General features: G+C 44.7%; 1 protein-coding gene and 1 long non-coding RNA gene across 23 annotated transcripts in view; one reads left to right on the top strand and one right to left on the bottom strand.

Annotated features, from left to right (window-relative positions):
• Positions 1–3,717, bottom strand: part of ATE1 (arginyltransferase 1) — a 187,865-nt gene extending 184,148 nt beyond the window's left edge. For 7 of the 22 annotated variants that reach the window (XM_063727089.1, XM_054521525.2, XM_063727085.1 and 4 more), the window contains exon 1: positions 1,863–2,055. In XM_063727089.1, the coding sequence (XP_063583159.1) occupies positions 1,863–1,968 (106 nt within the window). In that variant the 5' untranslated portion in view covers positions 1,969–2,055. 22 annotated transcript variants of the gene reach the window in all.
• On the top strand, positions 2,051–22,926 carry LOC112135197 (uncharacterized). The gene is made up of 2 exons (XR_008510674.2): positions 2,051–2,212; positions 22,307–22,926. It is a non-coding gene; the product is annotated as an uncharacterized LOC112135197 (long non-coding RNA).
• Positions 22,927–24,541: the final 1,615 nt, after the last annotated feature.

Genomic DNA, 24,541 nt, shown 5'->3' on the forward strand with positions numbered 1-24,541 from the left:
GCTCATGCCTGTAATCCCAGCACTTTGGGAGGCCGAGGCGGGTAGATCACCTGAGGTCGGGAGTTCAAGACCAAGCCTGGCCAACATGGTGAAACCCCGTCTCTACTAAAAATACAAAAAAATTAGCCAGGCGTGGTGGCGGGCACCTGTAATCACAGCTACTCGGGAGGCTGAGGCAAGAGAATCCCTTTAACCTGGGAGGCGGAGGTTGCAGTGAGCAAAGATTGTGCCACTGAATTCCAGCCTGGGCAACAAAAGTGAAACTGTGTCTCAAAATAAATAAATAAATGGATTTTTCCCTTTTGTAAACAATAAATCACATCAGAGATATGACAGGCTTGATAGAGCAGAATACAGTGGGAAAAGCATGGCACTGGAGTCCAACAGAAATATCCCGACACCTGGCAGGCACTCACTGACACTAAGGAGTTACCCAATGAGCCTCAATTTCATCATCTGTAAATAAAAAAATAAAACTCACCTACCAAGTAAGTAGATGCCCCATAATAAAGAGTATTAAAATTAAAATCGAGATACTAGAAATTGATTATTATTTTCTCTTGATGGTAAGCAGGCAGGTTTCTTCGACAAAATGTGAAATATAACATTTATGTTAGCCAATTTTCTCTTACCACAATTATTGGAAAAAAATAAGTAATGATCTATTAAAATATTAATTTTAGGCACGTTTAATGTAACTTATTGATTTTATAAATATTATAGCCAAAATACAAAAATTCTGAAAAAGAGAAGGTAGAAATCCACATTACTCTAAGGCCATATTACCACTGTCACTATTTGGTGTGCTTCCGGGCCTTCTTCCTTTCAGAACTATAATCATGTCGCATAAGCCATTTGCATCCTGTTGATTTTCTCCGTTTAAGTCCAAACTGGAAGCATTTTTCCATTTAGTCTTCATAATCCTCACTTCTAATGATTGCATAACTGTCTACTCAAAACCGCTGCCCACAAGAAGCACTTAACAAACACTTTCAATGAAGGAGCAAATGCACACACCGTTATCGACCAAATCATTCCCCACTTACACCTTTTTCATGGAAAATGCCTGTGTGTTTTCAGGCGAATCTCGTTTTCCACAAAGCTAGACTGTTCTATTAAAATAATAGATTCTACATTCTATATGAGAGGAAATAAACACGATGTTTTGTTTACCAACAACAAATCTCCCCCAAAGAAATCTGAATCACGATGGAAAAACAAAACAAACTTGTGGGCTGGCTTTGCTGTCGTCCGGGTGGGTGCAGGAAAGACACGGCATATAAGCAAATGGTAAAAATTTCAAACAGATCAGGACAAAGAGAATCCCTTGCCGGTAGCAACCGCGGTCACCAGTTTCTTGTCTTTTTTTTTTTTAACCCAGAGATGCAAGGGGCTCATCCTGTACATTCGTCCAGGGACGTCTGATTCATACATGACCGGCACCTGTGTGCACACCCACAGCTCCTTCTGCACCGCGTTTCGCCCTCGCTCCCGGGACGCTCCCACCGCAGCACCCACCGGTCAGCCCCGGCCATTAACTACGGCTCTGGGGCGTTCCCTGGCACTGCGCGCCGTCCGTCACCTCACACAATCTACCCCAGACGGGCGTCCGTCTCCCGACTCTGGGGAGACCACCACGATTTCGAGAGTCCGGGCACCGGTTAGGATTCTCCTGCAGAACGGGCACCGCGAAGCTGCCCCGCTAAGCCGGCGCCGCGGCCCTCCCGAGGGTGCCCCCTCCGTCTTGGCCGTGGCACTGGGGACACCCAGGGGCTCCGGCCCCCTCGCGTCCTCGCTGGGGGACCCGGGATCCCGAGACCCGGGCGCCCGGCTTCCCACGCCCGCCGGCCCGGCTCGCTCACCATTGGAGCGGCTGCCCGACTCGTTCTTGCAGTAGCCGCAGCGGTAGAAGTCCTCGCTAGGGAAATAGTCCACGATGCTGGGCGAACCCCCCGCCCAGAAAGCCATGGCCTCGGCCCCCCGAACGCTCAGCCTCCCGGCCCCGCGTCGCTAGCGCCGCCGTCGTCGCCACCCCACAATGCAGCGCGCCGCCCGGGAGCCTCCCGAGGCTCGCGCGAAGCCACTCGGGCGCCCTCAGGCCCGGCCGGCCCGGCGCCTCTTGGAGCTGACGCCGCCCGCGCCATCTTGACCGAGGGCAGCTTTCCACTTATTGCCGTTCCTTCTCCATAAGGGGCCGCCGTTGTCAGTGAGGGTGAGGCGGAGAGACAGAGCGGGAAGGGAAACAGGATGGGGAGAGTCAAGAGGGGAAGGGAAGCGGGAGTCGGGGTGCAAGCCTACTTTTTCCCCTGCCGAGGGCCTGTCCGGGGCGCGGCGGCCGCGCCAGGGGTTGGACGCGAGGCGGCCGCGACAGCTCCGGCGTCGGGAACACTCACCGCAGGACGCTTTGCCCTCCTTGGAGTCACAGTAGCCGCAGTGGTAGCCGGCCCTGAGGCCCTTGTATTCCACCACCGACGCCATGGCCGCCGCGAGGGTCCACTCGGGCCGACCACGCCTCTCGGCGCCCGGGGCCGACCTCGGCGAAGCGCGGGGGCCCGCGGCGGGAGGGGTGGAGAGCGAGGCCTGGCGTGGGGACCAGTGGGCGGGAATGGTGGTCGTGTCCCCAAGCCCCGCGTTTGGGCCGGTACTTCCCACAGCTGTGCGTTATCAGCCCCATTTCGCAGGTAAGGAAACTGAGGACCAGAGGTTGTGATTATCCCAAAGTCATTCCCGGCGGGTCTCGGATTGAAAGTTACCCTCTCAGGCCGCCCCTGGCCGCCGTGTAAGTGACTTGCTGGAGCTGCTTCCAGACCAGCTGGCACGCACTCCAGTGCCCTGGATACAAGAACACAAGCAGGTATTCCGTGAATGGCGAGGGTTCGCAAATTAAAGAACTCTTAACGGCTTTTAAAGGAAACAACTGTCAGCTAGAGACAGTTGCTGTCTTGTACCACTAAAAGTCCGGTGCCACATACGATTTTTAATAAGAGACGCTGGAAATACAGGGTTTTGTTTTTTTTTTTTTTTTTTAACTCTACAGTCCAAACAAAACAGTTTTACAGGCTGAATCCAGCCCATGGGCCTCCATTTTGCAACCACTATTTTAAGGAAGATTTCTTAAGGAATGACAGTCTAGAGCAAAATATAAAAATCACGCCTGTAATCCTAGCACTTTGGGAGGCCGAGGCGGACGGATCATGAGGTCAGGAGATCGAGACCATCCTGGCTAACACGTGAAACCCCGTCTCTACTAAAAATACAAAAAATTAGCCGGGCGTGGTGGCGGGCGCCTGTGGTCCCAGCTAGTCGGGAGGCTGAGGCAGGAGAATGGTGTGAACCCGGGAGGCGGAGCTTGCAGTGAGCGGAGATCGCGCCACTGCACTCCAGCCTGGGCGACAGAGCAAGACTCCATCTCAAAAAAATTTTTAAAAAAATGAGTTCCAGGGCCAGGCGCGGTGGCTCACGCCTGTAATCCCAGCACTTTGGGAGGCCGAGGCGAGTGGATCACGAGGTCAGGAGATAGAGACCATCCTGGCTAACATGGTGAAACCTCTTCTCCCCTAAAAAAATACAAAAAATTAGCCGGGCGTGGTGGCACGCACCTGTAGTCCGAGCTACTCGGGAGGCTGAGGCAGGAGAATGGCGTGAATCCGGGAGGCAGAGCTTGCAGTGAGCAGAGATCGTGCCACTGCACTCCAGCCTGGGCTAAAGAGGAGACTCCATCTCAAAAAAAAAAAAAAATGAGTTCCAACAAGGTAATATGCCTTATCTTTCCCTCTGCGTGCACAGATAATTTAAGCCTGTCTGTCCTCATAGTTTTCCCAGTCAGCAATAAAGCTGATGATGCAATATTTTTTAAAGTGTGTTTTAAAAAGTGAAATGAAACTCAGAGAAATAGAAATCAATTTTTGAGGTGAGTTTTGACACTCTTGACCCCAAGGGCCTGTGTTGGATATGCACCCAGCTGAAGGAGGTTTCTTGGTGGCCTGGTGACTTGTTGAAGGGGGCCAGCCCCTCCACACCTGTGGGTGTTTCTCGTCAGGTGGGACGAGAGACTGAGAAAAAAAAATAAGACACAGAGACAAAGTATAGAGAAAGAATAGTGGGCCCAGAGGACCAGCACCAGCACTGGTCTCTGAGTTCCCTCAGTATTTATTGATCACTATCTCTACCATCTTGGTGAGGGGGATGTGGCAGGACTATAGTGTAATGGTGGGGAGACGGTCAGCAGGAAAACGTGAGCAAAGATCTCTGTGTCATAAATAAGTTTAAGGAAAGGTGCTGTGCCTCGATATACACGTAGGCCAGATTTATGGCTTTACACAAACATTTTAGTGCAGTAAAGAGCAGTATTGCCGCCAGCATGTCTCACCTCAAGCCATAAGGTGGTTTTCTCCTATCTCAGTAAATAGAACGTATGATCGGGTTTTACACTGAGATATTCCATTCCCAGGGAAGAGCAGGAGACAGATGCCTTCCTCTTACCTCAACTGCAAAGAGGCCTTCCTCTTTCACTAATCCTCCTCAGCACAGACCCTTTATGGGCTGGGGGACGGTCAGGTCTTTCCCTTCCCACGAGGCCATATCTCAGGCTATCACATGGGGAGAAACCTTGGACAATACCTGGTTTTCCTGGGCAGAGGTCCCTGTGGCCTTCCACAGTGCATTGTGTCCCAGGGTACTCGAGATTAGAGAATGTTAATGACTTTTACCAAGCATACCGTCTTCAAACACATTTTTAACGAAGCACATCCTGCACAGCCCTAAATCCATTAAACCTTGAGTCAACACAGCACATGTCTCTGCAGGCACAGGACTGGGGCTAGGGTTACAGATTAACAGCATCTCAAGGCAGAAGAATTTCTCTTAGTACAGAACAAAATGGAGTTTCTTATGTCTACTTCTTTCTACATAGACACAGTAATAGTCTGATCTCTCTTTGTTTTCCCCACACTTGTTAATACTGCCAAGCATCACTTGTGCCTCCCACAATCGGAAGGCACCTAAGGAGTGGCCATGTAATATCCAGCAGCTTCTCAGGCGTTCCTCTAACTTCTTAAACTTGAAAGCTGCATGCTATATCTCAGTAGTCATGTTCTTAAGTCAAGCTTCATCCATTTTGTTCTTTATGGTAGATTTGACTATTCCCAGTCCTTTCCCAGACCAGCTCTCATTTTGAACAAAAGCAAAGCCTGTGGAATACATCAGAAAGACAGCAGAATATGCTCTGGACAGAAAGTGGACCAGGAGGCTTTTTGGTCTTAATATTCCTGTCCCACTTCACTTCTGTCCCTCTAAAGCCTCAACCTTATCCTAAGTCCTACACTAACCTCAGCCAGGACACTTCAAGACATGCCAGCCTTGAAAAATAATGAGAATGTCCAAAGTCCTAGGCATATGTGGTGTTTGTTTGTTTGGTTTTTTTTTTGAGACACAGTCTGACACTTGCCCAGGCCAGAGTACAGTAGCATGATCTTGGCTCACTGCAACCTCTGCCTCCTGGGTTCAAGCAGTTCTCATGCCTCAGCCTCCCGAGTAGCTGGGATTACAGGAGTGCACCACCATACTGGGCTAATTTTTTATTTTTAGTAGAGATGGGGTTTCACCATGTTGGCCAGGCTGGTCTCAAACTCCTGACCTCAGGTGATCCTCCCGTCTCGCCCTCCCATAGTGCTGGGATTACAGTCATGAGCCACTGCACCTGGCTTGTCTTTTCTTTTTGAGGCATTTTCACTCTGTTACCCAGGCTAGAGTGCGGCACCACAATCAAAGCTTACTGCATTCTCAACCTCCTGGGCTCAAGTGGCTGAGATTACAAGTGCACACCACCATGCCTGGCTAATTTTTGTATTTTTAGTAGAGATGGGGTTTCACCATGTTGCCCAGGCAGGTCTCAAACTCCTGAGCTTGGGAGCTCAGCCTGCTTTGGCCTCCCAAAGCGCTGGGATTACAGGCGTGAGCCACTGTGCCCGGCCAGCATATGTGTTAACTCCCTTAATTCTTATAGCAGCTTCACAAGTTAGGAAATGTAGATCAGAGAGGCTAAATAACTTACCCAAGGTTAAACAACTAGTAACAGACATTTGGAGGGAGAAAAGGTAATAAAGTTAAAAGAAATCGAAATGGAAAAGAGATAAACAAATACTAGGTTTGGAGCTGTGTGAGTTCCTAAATGTCTATTTTGCTGAAGGTCAGAGGCAACTTTTTTGTCTTCCATGAAAAAGAAAAAATACATAGTTTCATTTAGTTTCCTCCTTTTTGGGGGAAAATGGAGGACGCTATTAGAATGTCGTTCTGCTTATGAGATGCAAGCAATAGACAGTTGTCTTTGCTTTTCATTTTCTTACTTGACAATAACATGGTGACAAAAAATTTTTTCAGTCCCATTAACTTTTTTTTTTTTTTTTTTTTTGAGATGGAGTTTCACTCTCATCACCCAGGGTGGAGTGCAATGGCACAATCTCGGCTCACTGCAACCTCCGCCTCCCGGATTGAAGCAATTCTCTGGTCTCAGCCTCATGAGTAGATTGGATTACAGGCGCACACGCTACCACGCCCAGCTAATTTTTGTATTTTTAGTAGAGACGAGGTTTCACCATGTTGGCCAGGCTGGTCTCGAACTCCTGACCTCATGATCCCCCCACCTTGGCCTCCCAATCCTGCTGGGATTACAGGCATGAGCCACTGTGCCCGGCCCCCATTAACATTTTTAATGTTATCAGATGTAATATTGAGTCTAAAAAGCCACAAGTGTGAGGCTTGGCCCTAGGCCCTGGTGATGTGAAGGATCTTTGCATGGTGACAACAGGCTTAGATCATGTTTCTTAAAGGTAATAAAGTAAAACACATTCTCCTTTCCCTCTAAAGGTGTTGTAAGTAGATGGGACCTAAGTTAAGGCAGAGAAGAAAGGGTAAAATAAAGATAATCTGAGGACAGAGAGGAGGGACACTCCAGGAAGCAGGACTGGGTTGTATGAGCAGAGGCAGGGAGGTGAGCAGGAGCAGCAGGGTGCCTCAGGTGCCAGCAGAGTCCAGGAGGTGCTTTCCTCTGCAGGCCATTCACTGTCAGGAGCCCTAGATTGATCTCCTTTCCTCAATTATCTGGATCTGGATCTGGCCACCAGTGTGGTAGATACTAGCCACATGTGGCTGTTGAGCACCTAAAATGTAGCTAGTGTGACTGGGGAACTAAATTTTTTATCTAAATTATTTATTTATTTTTTTTTTTTGAGATGGAGTTTTGCTCTTGTTGCCCAGGCTGTAGTGCAATAGCGCAGTCTCGGCTCACTGCAACCTCCACCTCCCGGGTTCAAGTGATTCTCCTGCCTCAGCTTCCCAAGTAGCTGGGATTACAGGCATGTGCCACCACACCCAGCTAATTTTGTATTTTTAGTAGAGATGGGCTTTCTCCACGTTGGTCAGGCTGGTGTCGAACTCCCAACCTCAGGTGATCTGTCTGCCTCAGCCTCCCAAAGTGCTGGAATTACAGGCATGAGCTACCACACCTGACCCTAATTAATTTGAATTTTAAAACTACAACAGTACAGAACACACCAAGCAGGCACAAATGCCAAAAAGTCTACACAGGTGTATCATCTATAAGGTGCCAGAAATCAAAGACAGAAAATCTTGAAAGAAGCCAAAGGAAAAAAGAGACCTTACATATAGAGGAGCAACAATAAGAATTACATCACACCTCTCTTCAGAAACCATGGAAGCCAGGAGAGAGGAGAGTGAAGTATTTAAAAATATTGAAAGAACAAAAAACAGCCTAGAATTCTATATCCAGAGAAATTATCCTTCAAAAGTGAAAGGGAAGTAAAGACTATCTCAGATAAAAATGGAGGGAATTTGTTGGCAGTAGACCTGCTTTCCAAGAAATGTTGAAGACATTCTTCAGAGAGAAGGCAAATAGGCCAGGCACGGTGGCTCACGCCTGTAATCCTAGCACTTTGGGAGGCCGAGGCAGGTGGGTTACCTGAGCTCAGGACTTTGAGACCAGCCTGGCCAACATGATGAAACCCTGTCTCTACTAAAAACACAAAAAATTAGCAGGGCATGGTGGTGGCACACACCTGTAATCCCAGCTACTCGGGAGGCTGAGGCATGAGAATCCCTTGAACCTGGGAGGCAGAGGTTGCAGTGAATCGAGATCGCACCACTGCACTCCAGCCTGGGCGACAGAGTGAGACTACGTCTCAAAAAAAAAAGAAGGCAAATAATGTGGCTCAGAAATTCAGATCTGCATAAAGAAAGGAAGAGCATTAGAGAAGGAATAAGTGGAGGTAAAAATGTTTTTAACTTTAATTGATCTAACAGCAGTTGGCCACAAATAATAATAACAACTTGTATTTGGGCCAGGCATGGTGGCTCACGCCTGTAATCCCAGCACTTTGGGAGGCTAAGGTGGGCAGATCACGAGGTCAAGAGATCGAGACCGTCCTGGCCCACATGGTGAAACCCCACCTCTACTAAAAATACAAAAAATTAGCTGGGCATGGTGGCGCATGCCTGTAGTCCCAGCTACTCAGGAGGCTGAGGCAGGAGAATCGCTTGAACCTGGGAGGTGGAGGTTCCAATTAGCCGAGATCTCGCCATTGCACTCCAGGCTGGCGACAGAGTGAGACTCCATCTTAAATAACAAAACAAAAAAAAGTGTATTTGGTAATTATAGCTTATGGGTAAGTAGTATGATCATTGAACCTTATGGAAATAAATGACAGCAGTGTTATAAGGGATGGGAGGTAATAAATGGAAATGCTCTGTTATAAGGTACTTGTGTGCTATTCATAAAGTGGTATAGTATTATTTGAAAGAGAATTTGGATTAGTTATAAGCGTATACTGCAGGCTGGGTGTGGTAGCTAACACCTGTAATCCCAGCACTTTGGGAGGCCGAGGCAGGCAGATCACCTGAGGCCAAGAGTTCGAGACCAGCCTGGCCAGTGTGGAAAAACCACATCTCTACTAAAAATGGAAAAATTAGCTGGGCATGGTGGCAGTCACCTGTAACCCAGCTACTTGGGAGGCTGAGGTAGGAGAATTGCTTGAACCTAGGAGATGGAGGTTGCAGTGAGCCAAGATCACGCCACTGCACTCCAGCCTGGGTGACAGAGTGAGACCCCATCTCAAAAAAAAAAAAAAAAGTATACTGCAAACTCAAGGGCAACCATTTAAACTTTGGAAATAAAAAGTTAAAATAAATGAAAATAATTTTAAAAATAAAAAGCAAAAACATTTGATAGACTAAATGAGGAGAAAAAATCAAATCATATTAAATGCTTAACTTAAAACCCGAAGAGTCAGGCCAGGCACAGTGGCTCACATCTGTAATCCTAGCACTTTAGGAAGCCAAGGCGGGTGGATCACCTGAGGTCAGAAGTTCAAGACCAGCCTGGCCAACATGGTGAAACCCCATCTCTACTAAAAATGCAAAAATCAGCCGGGCGTGATAGCGTATGTCTGTAATCCCAGCTACTTGGGAGGCTGAAGCACGAGAAATCACTTGAACCCAGGAGGTGGAGGTTGCAGTGAGCCAAGATCATGCCACTGCACTCCAGCCTGGGCAACGGAGCAAGACTGTCTCAAAAAAAAAAAAAAAAAAAAAAAGAGAAGGCTGAAAAAGAGTGGAACAGAAAAAAAGAAAAGAAAAAAAACAAGAACAAGAGCAGAAAAAAGAAAATAGTAACATGGGCCGGGCATGGTGGCTCAAGCCTGTAATATCAACACTTCAGGAGACTAAGGCATGCCAGGTCTGTCCCGCAGACCCTGGCTGACCAACGGATGAAATGAGTACTCAGACACAGGCATGAAGTGTAAGAGCAGCTAGTGCACTGCCCGGCTCAAGTGGCCAGAGTGCAGCCCCGAGAAGCTGGAGCTGCTTGCTTTTATTCAGTGCAGGTACAGTGCCGAAAGCCCAGAGCAAACACAATCTGTGGATAATTAACATTTATTGTTCCCCTTTCAGGGAACCTTGTGCAGATGTTCAAAGGTCAGTTTCTGGACAACTTCAAACACACAAGCCTGATCAAGATAACTTCCCCTTCACTCTCTTGCACATACTCCTCGCCCTCTACCTCAGGGTTAGAGAACAGCTGCCTTCAGCTTTCTCCCCCGAAGCTATGCAGAGCCTTCTGACCTTAAAGAAGGCCTGCTCCTTTCCCTATAGTTTCTCCCACCACTCTGACTGATCTGCAAAGGTGTGTGGATCACTTGAGGCCAGGAGTCCAAGACTAGCCTGGCTAACATGGTGAAACCTCATCTCTACTAAAAATACAAAAATTAGCTGGGCATGGTGGCACACACCTGTAATCCCAGCTACTCGGGAGGCTGAGGCAGGAGGATCGCTTGAACCTAGGAGGCAGAGGATGCAGTAAGCTGAGATTGTGCTACTGCAGTCCAGCCTGGGCAACAGAATGAGACTGTGTCTCAAAAAAAAAAAAAAAAAAAGTACCATGGCAAATATTAATCCAACTATATCAATAATCACTTTAAATGTCAGTGATCTCAGACACCAGTTAAAAAACAGACTGTCAGCATGAATAAGCAAAACAAGACCCAACTATATGTTGTCTACAAGAAAACCACCTTAAATTTAAAGACACATTTAGATTAAAAGCAGAAGGATGGACCAATCATGGTGGCTCATGCCTATAATCTCAGCACTTTGGGAGGCCAAGGAGGGGATTGCTTGAGGCCAGGGGTTCAAGACCCTGGCGATATAGCAAGATCCTGTCTCTACAAAAAAAAAAAAAAAATGTCTTTAGCTGGGCCTGGTGGTGTGCGCCTGTAGTCCCAGCTACTTGGGAGGCTGAGGTGGGAGGACCACTTGAGCACAGGAGGTTTAGCTTGCTGTGAGCTATGATCATGCCTCTGACCTCCAGCGTGGGCAACAGAGACCCTGTTTCAAAATTAAATAAGTAAATAAATGAGGAAGGTTATACCATGCTAACACTAATTAAAAGAAACCTAGAGTAGCTATATTAATTTCAGAAAAAAACAGACTTCACCATAAAGAAAATTAGGAATAAAGAAGGGCATTACATAATGATAAAGAGGTGTATTCTCTAAGAAGGCATAACAATCCTTTATGTGGGTACACCATCCAGCAGAGTGGTAAGCTACATCAGGCAAAAACTGATAAAACTACAAGGAGAGATAGATGAATCCACTATTATAGTAGGAGACTTCAACACCCTTCTGTCAGTAATTGATGCATCTACCAGGAAGAAAATCAGTAAAAACATAGTTGAATCAAATAACATCATCAGTCAACTAGATCTAATCGACATCTATAGAATTCTTCACCTAAGAGTTTCTTCTCAAGCTCTCAACATTCACCAAAGTAGACCACATTCTGGACCATAAAAAAATCAGCTTAACACATTTTAAAGACTAGAAAACCTGCACTGTCTGCTTTCAGACCACAATGGCATTGAACTAGAAATTAATAACAGATATTAGCCACGCACAGTGGTGTGTGCCTATAATTCCATCTACTCGGAAGAGTGAGGCAGAGAATCACTTGTGCCCAGCCTGGGCAACTTAGCAAGACCCTGTCTCAAAAAAAAATGATAGCTGAAAAATTCTAACATACTTGGAGATTAAACAACACACTTATAAATAACGCTTTGGTGAAACAATAAGTCTCAAGAGAAATTTAGAAATACATTGAACTAGGTGGCTCACGCCTGTAATCCCCATATTTTGGGAGGCTGAGGCAGGCAGATGACCTAAGGTCAGGAGTTCGAGACCAGCCTAGCCAACATGATGAAACCCTGTCTCTACTAAAAATACAAAAATTAGCCAGGCATGATGGCAGGCATCTGTAATCCCAGCTACTTGGGAGGCTGAGGCGGGAGAATCGCTTGAACCTGGGAGGCGGAGGTTGCAGTGAACGGAGATCATGCCATTGCACTCCAGCCTGGGGGACAAGAGTGAGACTTCATCACACACACACACACAAAAAAAAAAAGAAAAAGAAAAAAAGAAATATATTGAACTAAATGAAAATGAAACCACAACTTAAAATTGGTGAGATTTAGCAAAAGCAGTGCTTAGAGGGAAATGTATAGCAGTAAATGCATTCTTTAAAAAGGAGATCTAAAATCAATATTCTACCTTCGAAGGCTAGAAAAAGACCAAATCCCAAATAAGCAGAAAAAAATAATGATAGTTGGAGTAGAAATCAAAGAAATTAAATAGGGGAAATGGGTACAGAAAATCAGTGAACCCAAAAGCTGGTTCTGTGAAATAAAATTGATAAACCTCTAGTAAGGTTAAGGAAAAAAGAGAAGACTAATTACGGGTATCAGAAGTGAAAGAGGGACCATCACTACTGATTCATGGACCTTTATTATCCATTATCCATGAATAATAAAGGGGGATATAATTAAAACTCTGTGCCCACAAATATGACCACCTAGAGGAAATTGATGGATTCCTTAAAAGATAGAATCTGCCAAAACTCACCAAAGAAGAAAAAGATCTGAATAGGTCTGTATCTATTAAAGACATTTAATGAATGATTAATGACTGAAAACAGAAGCACCAAGCACAGATGGATTCGCTAGTACATTCTGCTTAACATTTGTGGAAGGAAATTATACCAGTTATCTATAGTCTCTTCCAGAAAATAGAAGCAAAGGGGATACTTTCTGACTCATTCTGTGAGGCCAACATTATTCTAATACCAAAACCAAATCTGACAATGTATAGGAAGAATTGTACACCACCACCAAGTAGGATTTACTCCAGGTATGCAAGACTGGTTCAGTATTAGAAAAGCAATTAATGTAGCCAATCACCTCAAATCAGAAAGGAAGTCATGTGATCATATCAATAGATATGGAAATAGCATTTGACAAAATTCAATACCCATTCATGATAAATACTCAGCAAACTAAAATACAGGAGACCTTCCTAAATTTAAGAACATCTACTAAAGTCTTACAGCTAACATCATACTTAATGGTGAGAAACTAGGTGGTTTCTCCTAAAAAATGATCTTATATCTCCTGATCTTAATCAGGAACAAGGCAAGGATGTCCTCTCTTATAATTTCTATTCAATGTCCTAGCAGAAGTCCTAGTGAATGTACTAAGACTAGGAAAGGAAACAAAGGTATATAGATTAGGAAGGAATTAAACTGTCTTTGTTTACAGATGATATGATTGTCTATGTGGAAAATCCCAAAGAAACAACAACAACAAAAAGCCTCCTGGAACTAATGACCAATTACAGCAAGGTAGCAGGATACAGCCTTGTTAATATCCAAAATAAATTGCTTTCCTATATATCAGAAATGAACAGGCTAGCTGGGCACAGTGGGTCACATCTGTAATCCAAGCACTTTGGGAGGCCGAGGCAGGTAGATCACCTGAGGCCAGGAGTTCGAGACCAGCCTGTCTAACATGGTGAAACCCCATCTCTACTAAAAATACAAAAATTAGCCCAGCGTGATGGCACGTGCCTGTAATCCCAGCTACTCAGGAGGCTGAGTCAGGAGAATCACTTGAACCCAGGAGGTAGAGGTTGCAGTGAGCTGAGATCAAGCCACTGCACTCCAGCCTGGGTGACAGAGTGAGATTCTGTCTCAAAAAAGAAGAAAAAAGAAATGAACAGGCCAGGCACAGTGGCTCATGCCTGTAATCCCAGCACTTTGGGAGGCCAAGGCAGGCAGGTCACTTGAGATTAGGAGTTCAAGACCAGCCTGGCCAACATGGCAAAACCCCATCTCTACTAAAAATACAAAAATTAGCCAGGCGTGGTGACATGTGCCTGTAATCCCCAGCTACTTGGGAGGTTGAGGCACAAGAATCACTTGAACCCAGGAGGTGGAGGTTGCGGTGAGCCAAGGTCACCCCACTGCACACTGCATTCCAGCCTGGACAACAGAGCAAGACCCTGTCTCCAAAAAAAAAAAGAGGAATGAACAGTTAGAATTTGAAATTTAAAATAATACCATTTACATTAGCAACGAAAAAAGAAATACTTAAGTATAAATCTGACAAAATATGTTTAATATCTGATATGGTTTGGTTGTGTCCCCTCCCAAATCTCATCTTGAATTGTAGTTCCCATAATCCCCACGTGTCATGGGAGGGACCAGGTGGAGATAATTGAATCATGGGGGGGCGATTTCCCCCATCCTGTTCTTGTGATAGTGAGTTAGTTTTCACGAGATCTGATGGTTTTATAAGAGGTTTCCCCCTTCGCTGGACACTCATTCTGTCTCCTGCCGCCCTGTGAAGAGGTTCCTTCTGCCATGATTGTAAGTTTCCTGAGGCCTCCCCAGCCATGTGGAACTGTGAGTCAATTAAACCTCTTTACTTTATAAACTGCCCAGTCTTGGGTATGTCTTTATCAGCAGCGTGAGAAGGGACCAATACAATATCTATGTGAGGAGAACTACAAACCTCAAAATAAAAAATGAAATAAATGAAGAGAGAATCTATGTTCATTGAAGGAAGATGAATGTTGTTAAGACATCAGTTTTTTACAACTTGATCTTCAGATTCTGAGTAGTCCCAGTCAGAATCCTAGGAAGTCATTTTCTGAATGTCAACAAACATTCAAAAGTTTATATGGACAGCCAAAAGACCCATAATAACCAAAACAACACTGAAGAACAACAAAGTTGGAGGACTGACTCTACTGGACTTCAAGACTTGCTATAAAGCTAGTCATCAAAATAGTGTAGTATTGGTGAAAGAACAGACAGATAAATGGAACAGAGAGCCCAGAAATAGACTCATACAGATACAGCCAACTGATCTTTTACAAAGGAGCAAAGGCAATTCAATGGAAAAGTGATAGTCTTTTCCACAAATGGCACTAGAACTGGACATCCATATGCAAAAAAAAAAAAATACATCTAGACACAGTCCTTATATCCAATGTACAAAAATTAACTCAAAATGAATTATAAACCTAAATGTAAAATGCAAAATTGTAAAACTCCAAGGTAATAACATAGAAGAAAATCTAGGTGACCTTGGGTTTAGTGATGACTTTTTAGATACAACACTAGAAGCATGATCCATGAAAGAAAAAAAATTAAGTAATACTTCATTAAAATTTAAAACTTTCTGCTCTGTGAAAGATACTGTTGGCCAGGCACGGTGGCTCACACCTGTAATCCCAGGACTTTGGGAGTCTGAGGCGGGCGGATCACCTGAGGTCAGGAGTTTGAGACCAGCCTGGCCAACATGATGAAACCCCATCTCTACTAGGAATAGAAAAATTAGACGGGCGTGGTGGCACACACCTATAATCCTAGCTACTTGGGAGGCTGAGGCAGGAGAATTGCTAGAACCTGGGAGGCAGAGGTTGTAGTGAGCCGAGATCACGCCATTGCACTCCAGCCTGGGTGACAGAGCAAGACTCCATCTGAAAAAAAAAAAAAAGATACTGTTAAGACAATGAAAAGACAAGCCACAGACTGGGAGAAAAAACTGCAAAACACGTATTTGATAAAGGACAGCTATCTAAAACACACAAGGAACTCTTAAAACTTAACAATAAAAAAGCAAACAGCCAAATTAGAAACGGGCAAAAGATTTTAACAGACAATTAAAGATAAACAGATGGCAGATAAAACATATAAAGAGATGCTCAGCATTACATGTTATTAGAGAACTTCAAATTAAATCAAATCAACGAGATGCCTTTACACAACTATTAGAATGGCTAAAATTTGACAACACCAAATGCTAAGCAAAGATGTGGAGCAACAGGAACTCTGATATATCATTGATGGTGAGGCAACATGCACTGCAACCACTTTGGAAGACAGTTTGGCAGTTTCTTACAAAACTAAACATACTCTTACCATACAATCCAGTGATCGTGCTCTTTGTTATATACCCAAAGCAGTTGAACACTGATGGTTTTCAGTTTTCACACAAAACCTGCACACAAATGTTTATTGCAGCTTTATTCATAATTGCCAAAACTTGGAAGTAACCAAAATGTCTTTCAGGAGGTGAATGGATAAACAAATTGGCACATCCATACAATGGAATGTTACTCACTAATAAAAAGAAATGCACTGGATTGCCATTCTCAAGCCATGAAAAGACATAAAGGAACCCTAAAAGCATATTGCTAAGGGAAAGAAGCCAATCTGAAAAGCCTACATACTATATGATTCTAACTATACGACTTCTGGCAAAAGCAAAACTCTGGAGACAGTAAAATGATCAGAGGTTGCCAGGGGTTCAGGGTATTGAGGGAGGGAAAGATGAATAGGTAGAGACATGAGATTTTTAGGGCAGTGCTACTGTTCTGTATGAAACAGTAATAATGGACACATGTCATATACTCGTCAAAACTCATATAAGGTACAAGATAAAGAGTGAATCTTAATGTAAACTATGGACTTCAGTTAATAATAATGTATCAATATTGATTCCTCAGTTATCACAAATGTACCACACTAATACAAGATGTTTATAATAGGAGGAACTTGTGGGGAGAAGGTATGTAGGAATTCTCTGTACTTTTCAGTCAATATTTTTGTAAACCTAAAGTTGCTCTAAAAAAAGTTGATTAAAGAACAGCAGTATAAATCTTTGTATGTTGATTACATGTTGATTGACAATATTTTGGATATACTATGTTGAAGTGTATCACTAAAACGAAATCACCTATTTATTTTTATTTTTTTTAACTCCTAGAAAATTTTCTATTACATCTGTGACTCACATTCTAATTTTGTTGGAACAGTGCTGGTCTAGAACCAGGTTCTTGCACCTCTAGTGTACCAGCCCAATTCTCTGTCTCTGCTTCTAGGCCCTATGGTTTCAGGATCTTTTATCAAGCATCTCTTCTTTTTAATCACTTTGCTGTTAACAGCATTTCAGAGTCTTTATTTGTTTTGGAAAGTCATCAAGATTCCTCTACATCACATCCTGGCTTCAGTGTCCCTTCCCCATACTGTACTCTATATTCTGGCTTCCAGCATCCCCCTGTGTATGTGGTACTCTGGCTTGTGTAACTTCCTCTTGTTAACAACCAGTTTGATTGAGTCATCTCCTGGCTGGTCTCAGGAGTATTCCCACATTTCTGCTCAGATTGTGCTCTCAATCTACTTCAAGAAGCACTTCCTTTTCCAAGAAGGCCTCCATCTTCAGTTCCACCTCACATTAAAGACTCCAGCCCTTTGTTATCTCTCAATATGTAAGCAATGCATTTTTACCCCTGTATTACACTTGTGATATATTTGCATATAGTTCTTTCCCGCCTAATTGGATTGTAAGTTCACCAAAAGTAGACTGTTGCCACTCCTTTGATATTCCAAGGTTGTGTGGGATGGCATATGCATGAGATCACAGGCTTTGTTTTTAGACATTGGTGTTTAAGTTCCAGTCTCCCACTTAGCATCTTTGTGGCCTTAAACATGTCACTTAACTCTCTTAAAGTTTCCCCATATGTAAAATGGGGATGATAATCCTATTACCTCATAGGATTGTTGGAGGGGTCCGTGTTTGGTGTTTAGATGCTATTAGACGCACTCAAGACTTTTGCAAAATGGAGACAGCAGGCAAGGCGCTGTTTCCAATGCCAAAAGTTGCTCTTGCATTTTACTGTGAAGTTCATTTCAAGTTCACTTTATGTGAAAAGTGGTTAACAACCCTTTCCGTTGAGTCACCACCACCTTCTCCATGAGCTAGGACTTCCCATAACTACTTAAACACATTTCATGATTTTTTTATGAAGGATTAAAATTTAGGTGTGTGAAGAGCAGAGTCATTTTCTTCACAACTCAGGCAGGCTTTCACTTACAGAGCAAAGCCTAGTCTTGCTCATAGTTTGTTTCAACCTGATTTACTCTCAGAAAAGTTCTCTGTTTATTTTACTGGCTTAAAAATATTCTTTCTCCGGTCTAGTTTCTCATATCAGAAAAGAGAAACAATTTGCAACATGGTACTTAAATAAAAAGTAATTTTAGGTCCATGTGATTTTCTTTATATAAGTGTTATTTTAATTTAAGCTGATTACTTAAAGGGAGGCTTACACTCAGGACTGCATATTTTTCTGTATCAAAAAAGAGGCTTCTCTTTTTTCACATGAGGGTAAATAAGATGCTGCCTTTTAGCACTTCACACAATGCCTGACTCTTAGCCAATGAATGAAAGGGGCTTGTGGTATCATATGGTCCCGTCAGGTCATAGATGTATAAGAACTTTGGCTGAATTAATATCACATGAGTTTGAAATCTGAGTGACATGGTTTTTATCAATTTTAAAATGGTGTTATGTTTGGTTTGGAGATCAAGTTAATATAAAATGTAGAATGAAATGTAATTTAATGCTTTTGAACCATTACATGACCTGATGTTTGAAATTCTTTCTAAAGCATAAAATACATGTATTGTTTGTTTGTTAATTGAGATGGAGTCTCACTCTGCTGCCCAGGCTGCAGTGCAGTGGTGTGATCTCAGCTCACTGTGACCTCTGCCACCCAGGTTCAAGCGATTCGCGTGCCTCAGCTTCCTGAGTAGCTGGGACTACAGGTGCGCGTCACCACGCCTAGCTAATTTTTTGTTTTGTTTTGAGACAGAGTCTCGCTCCGTCGCCCAGGCTGGAGTGCAGTGGTGTGATCTCCGCTCACTGCAAGCTCCGCCTCCCGGGCTCACGCCATTCTCCTGCCTCAGCCTCCTGAGTTGCTGGTATTACCCGCCACCACACTCGGCTAATAGTTTGTATTATTAGTAGAGACGGGGTTTCACCATGTTAGCCAGGATGGTCTCGATCTCCTGACCTCGTGATCCGCCCGCCTGGGCCTCCCAAAGTGCTGGGATTACAGGCGTGAGCCACCGCGCCCGGCCATGTATTTACTTTTATAGCTATTTATGAATATTATTTTGGGGGCTATAGTTTTTTTTGGTTTTTTTTGGGGGGTTTTGGGTTTTTGTTTTTTTCTTTTTTTTTTTTTTTAGACAGGGTCTCACTTTGTTGCCCAGGCTGCAGTGAGTGGCACTATCTTGGCTCACCAACAGGAGGCTACTCAGCCTCCTGACTAGCTGAGATTACAGGCATGCGCCGCCATGCCCGGCTAATTTTATATTTTTAGTAGAGACAAGGTTTCTCCATGTTGGTGAGGCTGGTCTCAAACTCCCCGACCTCAGGTGATCTGCCAGCCTCAGCCACCCAAAGTGCTGGGATTACAGGCGTGAACCACCGAGCCCGGCCTAAATTTTTTTTGTAGAGATAGAAGTCTCACTCTGTTGCTCAGGGTGGACTTGAACCCCTGGGCTCAAGTGACCCTCTCACTTGGCCTCCCACAGTGCTGGGATTATAGGCACAAACCATCACATCTGGCTGGGCTGCAGTCTCAATTACTTCTCTGCACATGGCACATTTCGGGAGGGATAGATTTAATTCCTAAGTAAGAATCCAGGTAATTAATTACTGTATTTTCTCCTTTTCACATTTAAGACGGAGTCTCGCTCTGTTGCCCAGGCTGGAGTGCAGTGGCGCAGTCTTGGCTCATTGCAACCTCTGCCTCCCAGGTTCAAGCAATTCTCGCACCTCAGCCTCCCAAGTAGCTGGGATTACAGGTTCACACCACCACGCCCGGCTACTTTTTTGTATTTTTAGTAGAGTTGAGGGTCTCACCATGTTGGCCAGACTGGTCTTGAACTCCTGACCTCAGATGATCCGCCCACCTCGGCCTCCCAAAGTGCTGGGATTACAGGCATGAGCCACTGCTCCTGGCCCACATTTGTTTTAAAGAACTAGAGATGTCTCAATGGGCTACACGATGACTTTGGATGAATGCGGCTTGCATACATGGTAGAGAGTATCTTGAAGTGAATATACCGAATCATTTTCATTCATTTGTACTTCAATACTGGTATCTTTTTTGCTTCCTATTTTTTTGGAGACAGTGTCATGCTGTCACCCAGGCTGGAGTGCAGTGGCACAGTCTTGGCTCATGGCAACCTCCGGCTCCCGGGTCCAAGAGATTCTCCTGCCTCAGCCTGCCGAGTAGCTGGAACTACAGGTGTGCACCACCATGCTCAGCTAATTTTTGTATTTTTTAGTAGAGATGGGGTTTCACCATATTGGCCAGGCTGGCCTCGAACTCCTGACCTCATGGTTTGCCCACCTCGGCCTCCCAAAGTGCTGGGATTACAGGCGTGAGCCACTGCACCTGGCCATGTATTTACTTTTTGTAACTATTTATGAATATGATTTTGGGTGTTTGTGTTTGTTTTTGTTTTTGTTTTTGTTTTGAGGCAGAGTCTCACTCTGTTGCCCAGGCTGGAGTGTAGTGGCACAATCACGGCTCACTGCAGCCTTGACCTCCCAGGCTTAAGCAATCCTTCCACTTCAGCCTCCCAAGTAGCTGGGACCCCAGGCATGCCACCAAGCCTGGCCAATTTTAAATTTTTCTTTTTTCTTGAGATGGAATTTTGCTCTTGTTGCCCAGGCTGGAGTGCAATGGCACAATCTTGGCTCACTGCAACCTCTGCCTCCTGGGTTCAAGCGATTCTCCTGCTTCAGCCTCCTGACTAACTGGGATTACAGGCATGCACCACCATGCCCGGCTAATTTTGTATTTTTAGTAGAGACAGGGTTTCACCATGTTGGTCAGGCTGGTTTCGAACTCCCGACCTCAGGTGATCCTCCAGCCTCAGCCTCCCAAAGTGCTGGGATTACAAGAGCGTTGATATTAGACAAACAGCATAAATTACTGTAAGTGTCATGGAAGGATGAGGTTTTCTCTGAGAGAGTTTGTGGAAGATCTGAGGGAGTGACGTTTAAGCTGAAATTGAAGAGTGGTCTACATAAGGACCGTAGTAGTCCCAGCTACTCAGGAGGCTGAGGCAGGGGAATCGCTTGAACCCAGGAGGCAGAGGTTGCAGTGAGCTGAGATTGCGCCACTGCACTCCAGCCTGGTGACAGAGCAAGACTCTGTCTCAGAAAAAAAAAAAAAAAAAAGAAAAGAAACCACTGATGACCTAGACAAGAGCAGTCAGTGAAGTAGTCGGGGGAAAAGGGGGTGGCGGATGAAAACCCAGCAAAAGTGGATTGCGGAGAAAAAGTGAGGTGAGAAAATGGAGAAGGATCACAGGTAACTACTCAAACTATATTGCGAAGAGGAGTAAAAAAGGCGGGTAAAAACCGGAGCAGCGTGTACAATAGAGGAAGAGCTTTCCTCTTTTGTTAAAGATGACATATACGGAAGCCTATTTGTATGTGGATGGGAGTGAGCAGCAGGGAGATTTTGCGGAAAGGGAATCTGATAATTGCAAAATTGAGTCTTGAAGCTCAACAAGAAGAGGTGGAAGGCTTGGCTTTGGAAAGGCATAGGGGCAGTGTTTCCTCTGTAAAGGCAGGAAGGCAGAGTTGGGACAGAGGCAAGGTGGTGGTTCTGGCAGCGGGGAAGGAGGAGCTCTGGAGGGACTGCTTCTGATTCCTCAGGGAAGGCTATGGCAAAGTCCTCAGGTAGGAGGGAACACTGCGGGAGGAGAGTGTAGGAGGTATGTGGGGCTGGGCGCGGTGGCTCACAACTGCAATCCCAGCACTTTGGGAGGCCGAGGCGGGCAGATCACTTGGGGTCGGGAGTTCGAGACCATCCTGGCCAACATAGTGGAAATTCGTCTCTACTAAAAATTACAAAAATTAGCCGGGCATGGTGGCACACATCTGTAGTCCCAGCTACTCAGGAGGCTGCGGCAGGAGAATCGTTTGAACCCAGGAGGTGGAGGTTGCAGTGAGCTGAGATCATACCACTGCACTCCAGCCTGGGTGACAGAGCAAGACTCCATCTAAGAAAAAAAAAGTGTCCCTAACTGGGACATGGTGTAGGAGTTTTAGATCTGTACCATGGAAATAGAATAAAGGACATCCAACTTAAAATGTTCTAATATTTCCCTTTCGTAAGGGTTTAGGTGGTGTCCATTCTTTTTTTTGAGATGGAGTCTTGCTCTGTCGCCCAGGCCGGAGTGCAGTGGTGCGATCTCGGCTTACTGCAACCTCCACCTCCCAGGTTCAAGTGATTCTCCTGCCTCAGCTTCCCAACCAGCTGGGACTACAGGCGTGTACCACCACGCCCAGCTAATTTTTGTATTTTTAGTAGAGATGCGGTTTCACCATATTGGCCAGGCTGGTCTCAAACTCCTGACCTCAGGATCCACCCGCCTCGGCCTCCCAAAGTGCTGGGATTACAGGCGTGAGCCACGGCACCCAGCCTAGGTGGTGTCCATTCTTCAGAAGTGAGGAAACTGTTTAGTCCACAAGTTTCCGCAGGAGAATGAAACACTTCATAAACTTAAGGCTGTGTCTTCTGATTTCCAGTTTGCTAAAGCAGAGGCATACTACTATCAATAGCATCAAGAAATGATGATAGAAGAAGTATGGAAATACAATATGGTTCCAAAATGGGAAACTAAAATAGAGGAAAAGAGACCATAAAGTGAGAAAACAGAAGATAGTAAAAAATGGGACTATCTAGTGCCTGAGAGGGAACTGAGTCTTACAAAGAAACACATACACCGGGCTGAACGAACCAGAGGCCTCAGGGACCACAAACACCGACTGCTCCCTCAAAGAATTCCCAATGAAATACTTTCCCCTAAAATACTAACACTGGAAAAGGATGGAAAGCATGAAAATATCCAGAAAACACACAAAACTGAAACCAGTAAGCACAAGGTGGCATGGACAAAGGAACAGAAGAAGGGACATCAAGACCGAATGATCCGAGGGAGAGAACTCAGAGCAAAGACACGCTCAGAAGCGCTCCAGCCCCGTTCCATCTTTCCTAAAATCTCAAGTGGAAAAAGAGAAGGTGAAAGTTTGAAGGGGTCACAGCTTATCCAATTTTGCAACCTTACTAGAAAGCACTTAGGAAAGTGATGATTCTGATGGAGAAATTAAAAAAAAGAGGGTAAAATTAAGAAACCACTCTGAAGGGAGCTCTTGAGTATGCCACCATTTTTGAGAAGTCAACTAGAAAAAAATAAGGTTTAAATTATTTTATATTTTTTAGACTAGCATACTTTTATAATCATTAATGCAATAAAACATATACTCCCTGGTTTTTTTAAGTGCATCAAACTGGCGAAAATAAAAAAAGCCACAAGCACAGTATTTCCAAGTGTTTCAGCTGGCTGTGTGACAGCCCTAAAACTTAGTGACTTAAAGCAACCACCACTTTATTATATCTCGCAATTCTATGTCAGGAAATCAGACAGAGCTCAACTGGATATTTCTGTCCCATGAGGTACCACCAGAGCTGCCTGGGGATATTCAGTTGATGACTGGGCTCATCTGGAGGGTCCAAGATGGCTTCCCTACATGCCCTTGGCAGGGAAGGCTAGAAAGCTGGGCCTCCCTGGCCCATCTCTCATTTGCAGCTCTCCATGTAGTTTCAGTGCCACGTGGTAGTTGGACTTATTATCCGGTGACTCATGACTCCACGAATGTGTATTCCAAGAGGTCTGTTGGAAGCTAGAAGGCTTCTTATGACTTAGCCTCACAAGTCCCAGAACATCACTTCTGTATTCTACTGGTCACGTAAGTCACCAAGACCAGCTTAAATCCAAGGAGAGGGAAAACAGACTCCTATTTGGGCTGGGCGTGGTGGCTCCCGCCTATAATCCCAGCACTTTGAGAGGCTGAGGCAGGCGTTATCACTTGAGGTCAGGAGTTCGAGACCAGCCTGGCCAAAAGGTGAAACTCCATCTCTACTAAAAATACAAAAAAAATTAAGACGGATGTGGTGGCTCGTGCCTGTAATCCCAGCTACTCGGGAGTCTGAGGCAGGACAATCGGTTGAACACAGAAGGCAGAGGTTACAGTGAGCTGAGATCTGGCCACTGCACTCCACCCTGGGGGACAGAGCGAGACTGTCTAAAAAAAAAAAAAAATTAGCCATTTTTAAATCTCTCCCTCCAAGACTCTGAGAAGTCTTAACTCACACACCTTCATCCTTCACTATGCTTTTCATTATTCTTTTAACACTGCTAGTCGCAACACTTTTCTAGAAATCCAGAAACCTACAATTTCACAGCCTCTGAGTTGATCTTGACTAAAGCGGCATGGCTCCCTCTCTGTAGGAGTAAATATAGCAGAGGATGTACAAGCCTGTTACAATTATGCAGAAACACATTGTCTTATACTCTCCAATCCACCTAAAACTTCATGAGATATCATATTCCTAAGCCTAAACCCTAACTCTGTCCAGGACCAATGACTAGCATGTAGCCCCTCTGTACTTTAAGGGGTTTACAACTCGTGGGGAAGAAAACACTGAAGAAAAAAAAAAATAGCACGTCTGGTTATGCAGTATAAAGTGTTTTATTAAAAATATGGACTAGAGTAGGGCAGCAATTTACGGGGAACTGAGAATGGACCTTGGATGATAACTTCTCAGGCAGCGGAGACAGGAAGAAGGCATGGCCACAAATCCACCCTGATTCCTACCACCGTCAGCACAGAAATCAGTCTCCTCCCCAGCCCTGGGAGACATCCATGGAAAGGATTTGTGAATACATGAGATGAGAACAGACAGGACAACTGATTTAAGAA

The sequence above is a fragment of the Pongo abelii genome, chromosome 8 (genome assembly GCF_028885655.2).
Source record: "Pongo abelii isolate AG06213 chromosome 8, NHGRI_mPonAbe1-v2.0_pri, whole genome shotgun sequence".
NCBI lineage: Eukaryota > Metazoa > Chordata > Mammalia > Primates > Hominidae > Pongo > Pongo abelii.